Below are 17,347 nucleotides of genomic sequence, written 5' to 3' on the forward strand. Positions count from 1 at the left end.
CCTTTTTTTTGGCACTTCGGTTTGCTCTCAACTTTTTTGTTATTTAGAATGATAGTATGAAGTAGGAGCTTCAGAGAATTTGGAATGTCTGATTCTGCGTTCTTAAAAAAATCATGAGATGCAGGATAGTTGTCTGTGTCGTAACCCTTCGTTCTGATATCCTCGAGAATCATTTTTGCAGCAGTTTCCACGATACGTAGCCTTTCAGCGTTTTTATTGCTTAAAACCTGATTTTACCAAGCTTCGTTGAGAATCTTATCACCAAAAACGGGAAAAGATATCACTCATTGGTTTGATTTGGTTATTTTTTTAAGAACGGGGAATCAGACATTCCTGAGTCTCTGAAGCTCCTACTTGATACTATTATTCTAAATAACAAAAAAGTTAAGAGTAAACCGAAGTTCCAAAAAAAAGTCAACGCGATTTCTCACTCTGCAATTTCAGCAGTCAGACCTCGGTCATATAATTCGCCCATCCAAATCGGAGTTTCATTGTATGTGTGCTAAAAATTCAGATCGAAAAAACTGATTGGTGTATTGAATCTCTCGCCTACGTTGCACCGTACCATGAAATTTTGAAATTTGAAACCGCTGCTATTCTGCATGGACCTGTAAAAATCAATTTCGACGCTTTCTTTCAGTTCATATTCGATAATGCGGATTTAAATTGTCAAGACGCTTGATGGAATGAACACCTTCCATGCTATGGGCGGCGTAAGGTGTATCACACCACAATCATCAGTTTACCCTGATTAAGTAATACCTCGTAATTTATCTCAAAATCCGCCGGTAAAATAGCTCGGGCCTCTGGAGTAACACCCGTTGAAATTTTTGAAAAGAAACGCTACGATGGAATGAAAGACGTCAAAATTCTTGATTTGCAGACTGTTAATAAATTGCCTGATCGTTATGAGATCTTAACGCTGGATTTTTTGTGGATTTATGGACATTTGATTAAAATACCGAATTTACCGAGTCTGAGCGGATTTATGGAAAATGTCATAGAGAAAAAGCTATCCCTGGTAAAAATTATCAATAGGAGCTGCGTTATTCAAAATACCTTAGGAATTCTTATAGCTGGATATAAGTAAGTAAGTAAGTAAGTAAGTAAGGCCGGGCTGGCCGGCGAGGCGCCCTCAAGGGGCCAAGGCAACTGGCAACTGCCGTCGTGCACCCCGAAGTTGGACCGTACTCCTTAACTTATCTTCGTACTATTGACACATTGAGTATCAATTATATTCCCGCAAGGCTCAGCGGCCGTCTGATAGCCAACGGAAGGTCTTATCAAAGACTGTGGCAGACGCTGCAGAGCACGGACTTTCGGAGCACGGCCATGCCTCCACCGAGTTGGACTGTGTTGTTGCAATCTACACTGATAGGTAGCGCTGGCAGTCGCGCACACTACGAGTGATTACCGATTTTTCACAACCCAGTCGAACAGTGCAGACGGATTACTTACTGGGTGACTATGTCCCTCCCGCACCCTGTAACCTCGAAGGGTCAGGGTATTGGAGTGGCATAGTCATCCACAGTCACGATGACTGATATTTGAGTGTCCTCAAATATCAGTCACCTCCGGGGATTGAACCCGGGACCTCAGTGTTGGCAGCGAACTGCCTTGACCACTACACCACTGAGGCTGACTTATAGCTGGATATAGAAGACGATAGAAAATTATTTAACTGGCTGTAGAGAGCGAAGAATTTCACACAGCCGGGCTACACGAAGCGATAAAAAATTATACAGCCGGGCTACACGAAGCGATAAAAAAATATAAAGCCGGGCTATGGTTCCTATCGCCAGGCTATACAGTATATAGCCTTGCTGTAGCTTTTTTGCCACGGTCTATAAAAGGCTATAAGAAATTGCATAGTCAGCCACAGAAGCTATAGGAAAACCGACAGCCGTCTGTAGGTCTATAGTATTTTGGAACACAGATCCTACTGCCAATTTTTACCAGGGATTCAAGACAACATTCATTCGGTGCTCTTTTTTTCAATTCGCTCACTCAAAGCGGAGGGGTTTTTAGTGGGTGGAAATCCCACACATCCATCTTGAGTTCCTAGCTGCCTAAGATGAAGTCTTTAAAAGATTTTCGCCGCCTGTGAAAAAAAAAAAAAAAAAAAAAAAAATCTTGCTTTCAGAATCGGTTCGGTGGCTCTTACATGGCTAATAAGGGTTTGGGGTGGAGGGATGGAGGGGCGGGGAGGGGGTTGACGGGGGAGGGGTAGGTGAGGGGGGTCATAACGGGATTAAGGGGGGTGATGGGAGTTGGAAAACCAAGTGATCCATGAGGGTTTTGCATACATTTTCGGCATCTGTAATTAGTGTGATTTAATTGAAAAAAGTGCACATTGAATGAGGGGCGCGGGGGGAGGGGCGGGGGTGGGGGATTTCTTCATGGCGGAGAGTCACTGGTACCCAGGGGGACATATGCAAACCATTTTCGGAATTTTTGTTTCACTTCCAACGGCGTTACAGCGTTTTTACGCAGCAATTTTGGTGAAAAATTCATCAACCCCTAAAACCACCCCTAACGCGATCGCCCATAACTTTTACCCTAATTGTTCGATTTCAAAAATCTAAAAGCCGTTTGATAGGAAATTTTACGTACTTTAAAAGTGAAGATAACTTATTTTGTCGAAAACCCCAAAATAAGTGAGATTTTGGGGGATTTTGGGGGAAAAAACGTGATTTTCCGCCATTTTTTCAAGATGGCGGCCATTTCCGGTCAAAATTTTTGTTGGCAAACATCAGATTCGGATTCAGCGACCCAAATTACATAGGAATCCGTCTTACTTTTTTCTCCTCAGATTTTCGCAAAGTAAAATGCCAGATTGACTGGACTATGAATAATGTGTGTATGTTGGAAAACTAAAATATCTTAGTTGCGCAAATGAAATGCAGCTCCAGTCTGGATCCATTTGTCCACCTCTTCTGGACGTGAATATACTTTGATGTTGATGATAGGAGTCTCGCGGTCCGGAAACATATAAAGAGGAAATGAAACTTGATTGTCGTCCTCGTCAGACGAGACCTGAAATTCAACCATCAAACATTATATTGTGGTGAGCTGCAAGAATTACTGAAAGAAAAGGTGATAATCAGCAGGATAAGGGAAGTTAATGCCAAAAACCTCAAAACTGAGTTATTCTTATCACTACATACATGAATGTTGATGACCAAAGTAGATATAATCAAACTAGAAACACGATGGATAAAAGTTTGTGGTTCTAAGAAAGTAGTTGTGAGGGAAAGCAATGATCTGCCTTGTTCAGTGCTCAAATTGTCTGATGAAAATAAACTTCAAGCCCTCCATTGGCATTTAAATGAACTGAACCACTTACAACCGTTGAAAACTGACGGTGCTTCTTCGTAAATTATCCCGGTGCTTCGCCTACTTGTTGGGAGCCGCAATAAAATCCCAAAAATTATGATAAGGTCTTCGTTACAGAATCAGACAGTATTACATTTTGATGAGCAAAGAGCGAAACCACGTACCACCGTGGGGGGGGGGGGGGGCTGAAAATGTCCGCTTCTTTTACATTTTTCGAAGAGAAACAAGCCAACTTCATAGCTTGAAATTAAAGCAGAATACATTTTGCTAATAGAGAAGAAAAATCAAGGAAGTTTCCAAGAAATTATGTAGAGTTATTTTCCAAAGAAAATATAAAATATGAAACGAAGTGTGCAACGTCACAAACGGAGATACATCATTTCGCATTTTGGCCATCGATTTCTTTTTCTTCAATTTGTAACCCTCACTCCTCACCGAAAGAGGCTAAGTAAACCCAACCACTCTGCAAGGTCAGGATTCAAGCATAACAATACATAATGCCTCATCTTTTTCTCACAAAATATGACATGGAACAAACTAGACTCATTGGAAATATCCAAATTCAACTCATAAATGGACATATTTAAATCAAGAGTAGCTACACATCTCCATTGTGAACTGAGCTCTGGGAACAATAAAGACACATACATGATAAGGGCTCATGACAAAATGGAGAAAGTTTCTTTCGATTAAAATACATCCAAATGAAAGGAAAATTTTCTAATAGGGATTAAAAAATTAAAATTCACCATTTGCCAAAAAACGGAAGTTTACTTTCTAAAATTTTCTGATGATATGGATAAGTATAGGGGCACTTGGGGATTGATAAGACTGAGAAGATCGAAGATGTTTTTATTATTTAAAAAGAAAAAAATTATACTCCCTATCATCAAATATCCCAAAATTTTTCTTTGAGTTCCTTCGGGTACTTTAATCCTCTAGGGCATAAATTAATTTTGGGTTCAGATTCTTGGGGACACAATTCGATGCTGTAGTTTTTGTGAAAACTACAGCATACTGGGGCATAGAGTCCCAAATTTTTCCCTTGAAATTTCAAAATTTAGGTAACCATTTTTTCAAGAAAGAAAATATTTATCAAATTTGCGACATCATGCCACAGAGGTATAGTTCGATTCTTAAAAAAGAAAAGCAAATAAGCTTGTTGTTGCAGATAAATAACAATATGTCATAAAGGGTTCAAAAAGTATCGGACAAATCAGATATCAAAAAATTTATAACATTTGGGGAAAACCTGAGCCCATTTCGCAAAACCCTTTCATAATATCAAAAGAATTGACATAGTATGAATAAATATACCTTGAGGGTCCAAGCAATTGTGACGTCAGGGACAACCATAACTGTTGGCGAGTCAACAGTATTCTCTCTCAGTTGGCGACCATCAAATCTGACACCTTCCAACAGGAGTCCTGTAATTCTCACGGAAATCTCTTTGTCCTTCCTGTCACTTTTAGACCAGCTGTTGTTCAGGATTAATTCGTCAAAAGCTACATTGTAGGTCCTATGACGTGTGCAGAGTAAAACAAGAATTTAAATGATGGCTCCTCATGTCAAAAGAACACTAGAGTCAGTTATGCTGAATTTTAGAGGACAAGTCTTGCTTAGATCTCCTCAGAAACAATGAATCTAATTTCCTTATGTTCAGAAATTATAAAAACTAAATTTGATGCAAGGAATAACCTGTTTTCTGGAAAATTGAGAAAAATTGGCTCCATATTATGGTGGCCTACATGCAATTCAGCCACCAAAAATCTCTCAACGGAGTAATTTTAGTCTAGCTGTCTTTATGAACAGATTGGTTGATGTGCTTGCACATACCGTTATTAAGAGGCATTGTCAATGTGAAGGCACACTTTGATTTGATGCTTCTGATTCCCGATTTCCTGCTGATTTGTTTTCTTTTAAAACAAATTTTATTTAAAACATCTTAGCTACTGCAAAAACTATGCCTTTTATCTATCTGCCATTTTACTGTTCCTCAGATGGGAAAATGCAGATGAATAAGTAGGTATTAATAGATAAAACTCAAATTGTAAGTTTAGACAATGCTAAGGATAAAAAGAAAACTCATATATTTACGAGCCCTTTGTTACAAGGAGAATAAAACATAAAACATGAGTTCCAAGATGTCAGCTGTTTGAAAAAAATCTTATAGATGGTCTGGAAAAAATCACATTGATGAGCAAAAATTTAACAGCTAATATTCATTCCACCTGACTCACCTGGTAGAGTGCTGCCTAAGAACAGTGAAAAACGTGGCTGGATGATAAATATCAGCTAAATCAAAGGGCTGATTTAAAATATCATCGGCTTTCAAAGAGCTAAGCCGAAGGACTGCACTTGCTCTATTTACGACACTCCGAATGTAGCTCATTGGATTTTGAGGGCCGACCCATAGTTGGTGCCAATCATAGGGGACCTGAAAATGAATTCAAGATTTCAATACTTCATCTTTACTCCTCTGTGATTCCACTGTCTAGTTTCAGACTAGCAGATCAGGGCGCCTAGCGACCGGGAAAGTTAGGACGGTGAAATTATTTCGGAGAAGTCAATGTGATAAAACAAGTAACCCAGAGTGCAGAAAAATGCGATTTCTGGCATAACTTTACAGTCCTCAGATGCTGAGCCACTATGCGCACTCTCCTGGTCTGCGGTGAATTTCTACTTCGGAAATTTGAGCTAGCTACTGATTCTTACCGATAGTTTGCGCTGGGTTAGTTAGTTAGTTAGTTAATTTTATTTAACGACGATCAGCATCTAGGCTTGTTTATTTTTGTGTTTCTTCTGATATATATATTAAGCCGCTGACTCAGTGCACTAGAGTACTCTGCGACTCCGAATCATTATGGAAACCAATCTTGTGACTTTTTTTCTGATTTGGAACAAAAAGTCGGGGTGAATCAGGGAAAGTCAGAGAGACGGAAAATCCAAGGATCAGAGGAAACCTAGAAAGTCGGGGAGAAGAAGAGGAACATTTTGCTGGACACCCTGCAGTTGATACGTCAAACCTATGAGGTAAACAACTGGGCTTACTTTAAGATAAACAAAAAAAGATGGTTGCCCTGGCTTCGTAAATTTACAGAATCATTTGCAGAAAAAAAGAGAGAAGTTTACAAAATTTGAAGAAATGAAAACAGAATTTGTCTGGAAAAAGAGGACATTGAATAAAACGCTACACACCCTCTGTCCACGGATCAAGCTTTTATTTCGTTGAATTTTGTCATTCTCTTTGTGTTGCAAATGGTTCTTTTGTCTCATGGGCAGGGACAATAATTGTCTTCATGTTAAATGAGACTCAAAGTATGCCCAAATTTTTAACATGATTTATCACTTCAAACTTCACATCTGAACCTAGGATGATCACTTCAAGAGTAATTAAAAAGCTTGGTGTATTTTTGATCGATAACTTTACAAATTTCTTCAAACTTTGTGCGTTACTAGGTATTCAGGTAACAAAATGCCTGACCAAAAAGTGTCAAAAAGGTAGAGACAATGCATTGCATGATACTTGTATGACCCCGTGACTGCTTCCAAAATCATTCAAGACCCCTTTAGATCTAAAATCAACTGATTGAAATTACCTTTAAGTTGGCTAAAGTCTCAGCCAGGGATTCAGTACGAGCCGAAGGCTGACTCACACCTCTAATGACACGACTAAGACTCGCTAAACTTTTATGTATCTCGTGGATGAGCATAATGCCGTACTCCAATTCATTAAAAAAGAATTCCTCAATAAGTGGTAGTTGGCCCTTAGGACTGTTCGTTGGTTTCATCTGCAAAAATCCAAGTCCCTAGAACAAAATAAAAATAGACAGATTTATATTTTTTTTTGGTTTTTGACTACCCAGAGATGATTTTAAAAAACGCTTTCCAGCCAAAGTGGAACCGAAAAGGTAGATTTTTACTGGCAAATCCAAGGAAAAAAGAGGGTGGGTGAATATGGTTTTTTTTGAGGAAGTACAGATACAACTGAAGCGTGCATCATTCAACAAATTAGAGAATTGTAACTAGCATTGTAGCAAGGAAGCAAAAGGTAACCTTATGAGCATTCTGCAATTTTTATCGAAAAGAAATCCATCCTTCATTGTTGTTGTTTTTAAAGGGCCTGTAAAAACTTTACAACACTGTATAGTTTTTAGTTGCCTAGTGATTCTCCCTGCTGTTCTGTATATGCTGTTAATATATAAAAAGTTACTGCGATCCAGTTTGGTTTCCTCCGGTATTTGAGATTATTTATTTACTGATTAGTTTAGCTATTGAAAATAGCTCCATTTGGTGACCTCGACGTGATTATATACTCGAAATCTCTAGTCAAAGTGAAAAATAATAAGGAATTAGAGTGAAGATGAAATGTTTGTAATTGAGATAACCTAAAAAAAAATAAGAGAGTAAAAGTAGACGTTGCGTTTAACACTTTGACAAGAGCATTTCTTACTAATTTATTATTGAGGATGCAGTGAGCGGTTTTCGCCTCCATCCGATAATAATATGAATGCAGTGAGCGGTTTTCGCCTCCATTCGATAATAATATGAATGCAGTGAGCGGTTTTCGCCTCCATTCGATAATAATATGAATGCAGTGAGCGGTTTTCGCCTCCATTCGATAATAATATAAATGCAGTAAGCGATATTGTCGCATACAAACTGAGAGCTTAAAAGCTACATCATAGAGAATGTAGTGAGCGATATTTTTCGCCTCCATTCCCGATGTGAACTCATGAATTAAGCTTGGATAGAAATAAGATTGCAGTGAGCGATATTTTCGCCTCCATTCTTATCCTTGCAATACTTGTGTAAGACCTGGGCCTAGGCTTCTCATTCGATCGGACAGAGGCGGTGTCTCGACACGAACGAAAATTCTAAAATAAAAAAAAAAAACGCATTGCTAGGTACATTGTTGCCAGGCAAGCTTGATGATGGATTAATGTCATTTAGACTGCACAATTTGATAATTTAAAATTGTGTAAATCCATTTATTGATTTGTAATGCCGTTGAAAGCGGTAAAGTGCGGTTCTTAAAAAATAATAATGAAGAAATCAAGAACTGTCAAGGCATCGAAAGCTTCGCGAATCAGCCCAACGCTTCCCAATACTGATCATCATGAAAAGTTGAATGGATTATTAACCTCAAAAGAACAATTGGAGCGTCAGCTGTTGAATTTTAAGAAATCTGTGGAAGGTGATGTTTCCTCACTTTCAGCAATAAAAGCGCGGTATGATGAATCCGCGGCATTGTTGCCACATTATTTCAAAATTTTGCGTGAAATAAAAAGCATTGATATGCTATATGGAAATAATAGTCATGTTGATGAAGACAACTTTGATAAGTTTGAAAGCACTTACTATGAAACTGTTGGAAAAGCTAAAGAATTGTTGGAGACGCAACCAAGTGTGTTTCCAGTAGCCAAACCTACAACGGCTTTGAAAACTAAATTAAAACCACCAGAATTACCGACCTTTTTTGGAGCTTATGAGCAATGGCCTTCGTTTTTCCAAATGTTCAATTCTTTAGTTCATTCAAACATGAACTTAACGGAGATCATCAAATTTCATTATTTACGGTCGTCTTTATCAGGAAAAGCCCTCTCTTTGATCAGAAGCATCGACTTCACGGAAGCAAATTATTTAGTTGCGATTCAAACTTTGAGAGATGAATTCGAAAATAAGAAGATAATAATACGCAATCATTGCGAAGCGATAGTCAATCTTGGTTTCCCCACATGTATTTGTAAGAAAAAGGAAACATTAACAGCAAAAGATTTAGAAAATATACACAACAAAATCAATCAGGCGGTACAATCACTGAATGCTTTGAAGGTGGATACTACCTCTTGGGACCCACTAGTGGTTCATTTAGCAACTGCAAAATTCGATCAAAGCACACTGACGGAATGGGAAAAGGTGGTGCCTACAAAAGATCACCCAAGGCTTCAAGAGCTGCTTGAGTTTTTAAAGAAACGTTCATTTTTACTTGAGTCGGTAGAGCGCAGAAAGTCGCAGTCAATTCCGAGGGACTAAGATCCAGATCTTCCGCAGATCTAATTTCGAGAGGAACTGCTGAAAACTTGAAACTTTCAACAACTTGGTGGAACGGACCAGAAAACATGACACAGCTACATGACAGAATGGAAATTCGACCCTCCCAATTCTCCTCATCATGGTGGACTTTGGGAGTCAGCAATAAAAATATTCAAATCGCAATTGTATAAAGTAATAAGAGCAAGAATAATAGGAAAACCTCTTTTTTAATAGGAAGACCTCTCACATCTTATCCTGATAACACACCCGATGTTTTGGAAACTAGCAAGAATACAAAAACTTCACCCAGGATCAGATGGCATCACAAGAGTAGTTACATTGAAAACAGCAACATCCACACTAGTGAGAGCCATCACTGAAGTTTGTGTATTACCGTTAAGTGATAACTAAGTTTTTACAGGGCCTATTGCAAACTTCAGCTGGAGCAAAAAAGAGAGTATTTCTTGTGGAAAACGGCTCAAAAATCACGATAAGCACATTGAGAAAGTCTGAAATATACTCCTAACTCCGCGATTTGCGTAAAAAATATGGGTAAAATATGCATAGGATATGCGATTTTTAAAGCTTCTTGTTTCGGAAACGATACTAGGGCACAAGTGAACACTTTGTAAGAGGAGTCATTCCATCCAACCTTTGCGCGCTAGGATACTACAAAATATTCAACAAGGCTGATGCTTCCGCGCTCAAATCGTGAGGAAGCACCATGGCCTTCCTTCATCAACGCAAGGAAAATGTAAACATAAACACGCTGGTTGATAAAATCCTGTCTCGTCACGTTTGTTTTGACAGGTTAGTGTCGGCCATGTTGAATATTGCGCAGCATCCTAGGGCGCAAGGGGTGGATGGAACCACTCCTCTTACGAAATGTTCACCTGTGCCATAGTGTCGTTGCTGAAGCAGGAAGCTTTAAAAAACGCATATTGTGAAGTTATGAGTGTTTTTCAGACTTTTCCAAAGCTTTCATCATGATTTTTGAGCACCTTTCTATAGAAAACAACTCTCATTTTTGCTCTAGGCAACTACAGTTTGCAACAGGCCCTTTTTCAATGAAAATTGTGGTCAATTTACAATGAAGGATTAACTACCTTTAATCTTTATACCCTAGACTCATTTTTTGATGGGGCTGACTTTATTGAAACTGGGGCCTCCTTGAGCATCATTCGATATCAACAACTCAGAATTTTGATACATTTTACACAGAAAGATAATTATTTTTCAAAAAATTATTCCGAGTAGTAAACATAATATTTTTAGGTAAGTTTGTATCATCTTATACCTGATTTAACTTCTTCCATAGGTTTAAGATGGGTGAAAGCTGAGTTTTCCAATCCTCTTGGCTGACACCAATCTGCTTTGCTCTCCTTGTCAGACCTAGAACATTTTTTAAACAGTTGCAACAATTAAGGGCCAATTAAAAAAAGGGAAATAAGAGAATTCTTTCAACTATAGCTGGAAAATTGAATCCTTATAATGACTGGATGAGACCTTCACAATTGTGACCAATGGAGACTTTCTCGTGAAAAAATAAAACACTGGATAGGGTAGGAGTGGAAGCATCGCAAGACATGATTTCTCATCAAAAAATCTTGAAAAATATTGGATGTATTAAAAATTTTCTGGGTCAAATCAGAAGAGAAAATAAAGTTCATATTTTTTTCTTATGTTTGTTGATGGGATTCTCACCTCTCATTGAAATTGTACATAAATAAATAAAGATATGAAACAAAAAAAGGACATTATTAGACAGTTGGAGACTTCAGTGTAATCTAGTTGCAGGTGACTGTTTACGCAAATAACAATGCTTAATGTCCAGTTTTCTTTTGTTCAAAATTAAACATTCTTTAGGGGCCGAACTTCAGATTATGATTCATTGATCAGTGTATCATTCCGAATATCAAGCTGTGAAGAGTTACGTTTTTGTGACTGACCTTTCAATTGATTAATGACCTCTGTGCTTCTGATTTTTTGCCACGATCGATCAATGGTTACAGGCAGACCAAACATCTCTGGATCATCAGTGTCGGGTAATTTTTTCAAAACAGCAATGTAGTCCTAGAGAAGAGATTAATAACTGCTAGAGCGTGTGATGAAACAGTTTCATAAGATAACTTGGAAAAAGACTGTCTCTACTTGGGAACATTTATGACCTGGCTGAGTGAGGTTTAAGTGTACAGGTCTGCAAGCCCGTAAATTGTTGACACCTGCAATAGTAGCGTATCTCTCTTGGCTATTGCACCTTGTGCTTTAATGCTGACCACATTTATTTCAACAACACTCCTTCAGAGTGCACCAAAGTTGCTAGAGAAGCTTTACTAAGTTCCTGAACAGAAAGTATTTTTCATTTTTAAAAACCAAAGATTTTTACATTTTTGTGTAAGGGCTGTATTTATGTCGCAGGCTAAAGGTCAAATCCGGCATTTAGGCAAATGCCTAGGCAAATAGAAAAGAAATGGTAAAAATCATTGAAATTCGTCGATTGCCTAGGCATTTGCGCAAATGCCTGAAGATTTGACCAAATGCCGAAGGCTGATTAGGCAAATAGTAAACTCCAGCCCGGCTCACAAAGTAGCTGAAACTGCAACGTCGAGCTCAGAGCCTGCTCAGAAAATATGTCGTCTTGAAGCACCAAGCTCCAGCCCGGCTCACAAAGTAGCTGAAACTGCAACGTCGAGCTCCGAGCCTACTCAGAACGTGTGTGGTGATCAACCTCAATGCTCCTCTTGTCAAAAGCCTGGTAGCTTAAAAAAATGCAGCTCTTGCGATAATTCATGTCATCAAGAGTGTGGTAATGAAGACGGCGACCAACCATTTGTTTGTAAGTATTGTCATGGCGAGGCAGAAATACGCACAACAAGAGCGGAAGCCCATCTACGACAAAAAGTTGCAGCTCAAAAAATGACAGAAAGAAGTTCGAAATTATTCACACCTTTGAAAGTGGAAGATACAATTATTTTGAACATTTCAAAATTTGATCGTGGTCCGTTGGACCCAAAAAACATCGAAGGAATTGTTCTTGACGTCCGCAATAATGTTTACCAAATTGGAACACCCGCAGGTGTCATCAAAAATTGGTGTTCGCGGGAAGAATTAAAACAAGTAGAGGCAATAAAATTTGAAATATCTCAGGTTCCGAGGGATAAGCTAGTGTCGGTCCGAAAGCAGTTTCTGGCGTTTCGTTATTTGAAGGGCAAGGCTTTGTCAAGTGTAATTGCCAAGCCAGTAAAAATCAATGTGCGACCAAACGATGTTCTTGCTTCAAAAATCAGAGAAAATGTTCCAGCAAGTGCCACCAACCCATCGCGTGCTCGAACAAGTAACGCTACTGCCTCATTCTTTTTAAGGTACAGACTTTCTTTTTTTTCTTTTTTTCTTTGGCCGTGGTTTTTTGGATTATTGCAAATTGACTTTTTCTCAGATTTTGACTATTTGCCTGAAAAGGAACATCATTTGCCTTTTTGCCTAACGTGCCCTCGGCATTTACGCAAATGCCTAGGCTTTTATGTAATTGCCTCGTCATTTAGTCAAATGCCTAGGCAAATAGCCAATCTACGTTTTCGATTAAACTTGACCATTTGCCTAGGCATTTGCCTAAACGCCGGATTTGACCTTTAGCCTGCGACATTTATATAACCAGTTTTGAAGACATGGTTTTTCCATGAAGTTATAAAAGGTTTGAGAAGCCATCTCTAGCTGGAAATTCAAAACGTGAACTAACCACCTTGTCCAGTTCAATTCTTAATAGGAATGTTCCAGCTCTCACAAAACACGACAAAAGTAAGATACGTTCATTTTTTGGTTCTTTTGGGTGTAAAAATATTTCTTTATAGTGGAAAACTAATTTTATCTCGACCTGAAAGAATCGTTCTCCGGAAAAATGTGGGTCCTGGAACAAATGTCCCTTTTCCCTTGAATAGTTACCAATGATTTGGAAATAGAGTGCCACAATCCTGCTAAGTAAAATTTAAGTTTATATCGACGGTGAAAGTCGGCAATCACATAACTCGTTTGCGGTGTCTGAAAATCTCCGCCTCTACGTCATTTTTTTAAAGGAGAACAAATTGATATTATTCCTTGAAGTTTTTGCAGAATTTTCTTCGTATTGAGAAGAAAAATCATGACAGTTTTAAAGAATTGCCGTTGAGTAGTTTTCCATTTAAAAAATAAAGTATGACAGGAAGTCTGCGACGTCGCAAACAGAGTTATGTGATTGCCGACTTTCACCGTCGATATGTGTCATGAACCAGTTTCTTATGGTGGCATTTTTTATAGAAACAAAAAGGTGAACTCAACATCATTAATATATGATGGCAAACTTTACTAACGAAATGAAAAGCAATAACTTTTTCTTTCATTCATAAACGGAGAAACACCAAGTACTGACGCTGATTGGAACCAGAAGCACATATACGAATAATCGTAAACCATGAAAATCTGACCAGGCAAAATTCAGATAGGCAAAATATCAAGAGAGAGTCATCCTGAAACAAACTGATCCTTGATCAGTGACAGACTGCTCCGCATCAAAAACTGGAAAGCAGTTATTTTGACAATGATTGCGTACTTCCTCTTTTTTGAGAGTTCATTTTTAACATTATAAGGAGCTTTTTCCCTAGAGTGTATCAAGAGCAGAATAATATCTTAGAATAAAAATAGTGCTAGTGAAGAGTAATTACATACTGCTATATTAGAGCTGGCTGGAATGGAGAAGTATGGAAGTCTCTTGAAGACTGGGTTACTCCTCAAATCAGAGGATCGAAAATATGATTTCAAGTAGGATGATAAAATGCGGAGATCATAAACATTATCAATTCGAGCTCCATAAATACTATCCAGACAAAGGCCCCTTAAATACTCCCATTTCAGTCCTTGACTTTCATCTGGAGGAAAAAAAAGAAGATCAACCATGAGAAAATGAGTATAACTGATAAATGCTACATTCCGAGTTTCCATAATTTTTTCATTTTCCAATTCCTTGACTTTCCTTTGACTCCAAAATTTTTTAATTCCCTGACTTTCCCTGATCTTTGAACAAAACATCCACTTAGACTTTTTTCTTTTTATAATCACATTGACTTCTACTAAACGCTGCTGTAGCAAAATTCCCTGACTTTCCTGGTTTACCAGACCACGGAATACTGAGTACATTCTATGTTCTCAAACTCTGACTTTGAAATCATTTCATCCAAAAATCAGCAATAGTTGCACTCAAGAAACCACAAACATCTTGGATGTATGAGCTAGAAAAATTCTGTTTAAAATTGCTGTCACGTAAAAATTAGCTAAAATAAATGAAAGAGGCTCTTGAAAGATCTTAATAAGTGTATTCGTTTTCCCAAAATGTCCTTCTCAGCTCTGAGATACATTGGAAAACCTTTATGGTAGATAAGGACACTTAGCGCTTCTGGTTTTGGATTGTAACTGTAATAGAGTTACTCATACAAGGAAATGACATTGAGACACTTCAACTCTGTCTCCAACAACTATTGGGATATCTCTCATTCAAAAGCTATCCTTTGTCACATAGTTACGTAAAGTAAGAAAATTAGAGAAATAGCTCCAACCAACTGTTTCTGATGAAGTGAAAATAAGGAATTAAAGGAAAATAAAAATTTGAGAGATGTACCTCCTTGGATTCTTTTGTGAAGGAAGTTGACAGCAGTTAGGAGATCAGCATCTTTGAATTCATAATGAGAGACCCAACCTTGTGGAATGTATGTTCGCCTTTCTTGTACAACTGCATGAAACCACGCCAAAATAAACATGGCTGCAGCATGCTCCTGATTTCTTGGCCTCACATGAAGCCATGAGTTAAATGTCTGCAGCAAATTCCTCTTTACACCAGGCGGAGCCTATGAACAAGAAGTAACTTTTAATTTTGAAGCGGTTTTAGATCTTATATATAAAAAAAAAGTAAGAAATGTAGGGAGAACAGGGGAAAACCCTAACTTCAAGGATAGGTAAATATTACACATATTAACTGTTGAAATTTACAAATTAGGATACTTTCTTTCCATAAGTTCGTGTCTAAAACCATCATTAAATATTAAATTATTTCTAAAATTTCTAATAAAACAATGGTTTTTTGTTAAATTGATTATGAGATTTACATGGTAGTAGTGTAAATTATTAAGCAAAGCTACAGATGATTTTTTCACGTAAAATATACCTTTTTCATTGATAAATACATCGAGTTCTGATGCAAACTTGAAGGAACACCATAGAAAAAAGATTACAAAGGTCCACAGATATTTATTTTTTTTAGCACTGGTAGTACTGAAATGATTAATAATGGTAAATTTACCTCATATGCTACTTTCAGACTAGCTCGTGCTAGAAAAATTGGAAAGTTTGGATGTGGTTCTGACGTTAGCCACAGACGGAAATCTGGATGCGGCTCTAATTGTCTCAACTCTTTCTCCAAGATAGGAAGCCAAGATATCATAAGATGAAGATTCTTCAGGACAAGCCAAAGCCCATTCTTAGCTGCATCAAGTAAACTTTTTACAGCTGTTTCAGTTTGTCCTTGCCCTAAAACGATCTGAAATAAAAAAAATAATAATCATAAGAACCTATTTAGATTTATTTATTGAGTATACTTACACCCAGTGTGATTGAGCTAATATTGAACTTGCACGGTGCCTTGGATGGAGAAGTAAAGGAGCCATTCAAGCATAATGCAAGGGAGTTTTAGGGTGAGAGAAAGCCTCAAGGCTACCTGACGAATTTAAAAAAAAAAGTATGACAGGAAGTCTCCGACGTAGCAAACCAAGATACATTGTCAGATAGTTTCACCATCCATTTGTATTATAAGCTTCTACGTAATTTTTCAACATTGAAATTGAATAAAACAGTTTACAATACCTCTTGATAGCGACTCATCGACATGATAGAGGATGCCAGGTCTCTAAGTGTAGATGAAGGATCTGAACCAGGTGAAATGATGAACAAAATTGGGTCTAAATTATTCGACTCAGCAAGCAATGAGTTCAAGCTGAACATTGGTGGAGAGAGAACCTGTAACTCTGTTAACAGAGAAAAAAGAAGGAGACCTGTGAGTCTGTCAATCAGTATATACAAAATAGAAATAGGAATATGAATTGAGACCTCACCTGCTAGCGATAAGTCATTATACTTACATTCCAAAGCCAACGACTGGTCTTGCTTAAACACATAGGGGACATTTGTAGGATTGGAGTTAGGAGAGGAGCGGAACTTCAAGATGTACCGAAAGTTCCGCGGGGATAAGGAAGTGTTGAAGATTAGCTCGGCGACTATGCCACCAGACCCCCACTGCTCATACACCAGCTCATATGCGGTAATATGGTTGACATGAATAAACTCATTAAGTGAGCTCAAGGGACACCATATTCCAGCCAATACCCGGACCACCCGACACTGGCCCACCAAACCAACCATTGTTTAAAAAAATTCACTAGTAACAAATGCATAACATCTGTCAGCAAGTATAGACAAAATTTTAAAAAATCACTATTCAGGAACACAGGTTAAACCTCAGGAATATAAAGGGCCATGTGTCTGATTGAGACACCAATCTACTAATTATTTTTCTTTACATTCGAAACCTGCTGATTGGATCACAATCCTTGTTGGCAAAAGCGAGTTGAAAGAAGAAACCTTGTGAAGAACATGTGTAGAAGCAAAATCCTCATTGTAACAGTAATAAGAAGGTAGAAACTACTGAGGAAAGATTGACCATGCATTTAACAAATTTTATTAGAAAATCAGAAAAAAGTTGCGTAGTTTTCAAAACATGTTCGAGACAGGGCAAAAGTGTAGAATTTCCTGATTTTACAATTTTTTAGATTCCAGGTAAAAAACCCTCCAAGAGGATATCAGAAGTTTTCATGTGGATGCTCTGTAACTTTGAGCAAGAACTCTCTAATTTTCACTTATAATATAAAAAGGGTTAAGATTTGTATTTTTACCTAAAGTT

General features: G+C 37.9%; 1 protein-coding gene across 1 annotated transcript in view; it reads right to left on the minus strand.

The window, feature by feature from the left end:
- Window positions 1-17,347, minus strand: part of btv (dynein cytoplasmic heavy chain beethoven) — an 87,135-nt gene that overhangs the window by 2,417 nt on the left and 67,371 nt on the right. Inside the window, exons 58-67 of the mRNA XM_072299625.1 lie at window positions 16,255-16,450; window positions 15,695-15,931; window positions 15,017-15,242; window positions 14,071-14,270; window positions 11,322-11,445; window positions 10,670-10,764; window positions 6,936-7,145; window positions 5,577-5,773; window positions 4,654-4,855; window positions 2,849-3,036 (exon numbers count right to left, since the gene is read on the minus strand). Coding sequence (XP_072155726.1) covers window positions 2,884-3,036; window positions 4,654-4,855; window positions 5,577-5,773; window positions 6,936-7,145; window positions 10,670-10,764; window positions 11,322-11,445; window positions 14,071-14,270; window positions 15,017-15,242; window positions 15,695-15,931; window positions 16,255-16,450 — 1,840 coding nt within the window. The 3' untranslated portion in view covers window positions 2,849-2,883. The remainder of the gene's footprint in view (window positions 1-2,848; window positions 3,037-4,653; window positions 4,856-5,576; window positions 5,774-6,935; window positions 7,146-10,669; window positions 10,765-11,321; window positions 11,446-14,070; window positions 14,271-15,016; window positions 15,243-15,694; window positions 15,932-16,254; window positions 16,451-17,347) is intronic.

The sequence above is a fragment of the Bemisia tabaci genome, chromosome 4 (genome assembly GCF_918797505.1).
Source record: "Bemisia tabaci chromosome 4, PGI_BMITA_v3".
Taxonomy (NCBI): domain Eukaryota; kingdom Metazoa; phylum Arthropoda; class Insecta; order Hemiptera; family Aleyrodidae; genus Bemisia; species Bemisia tabaci.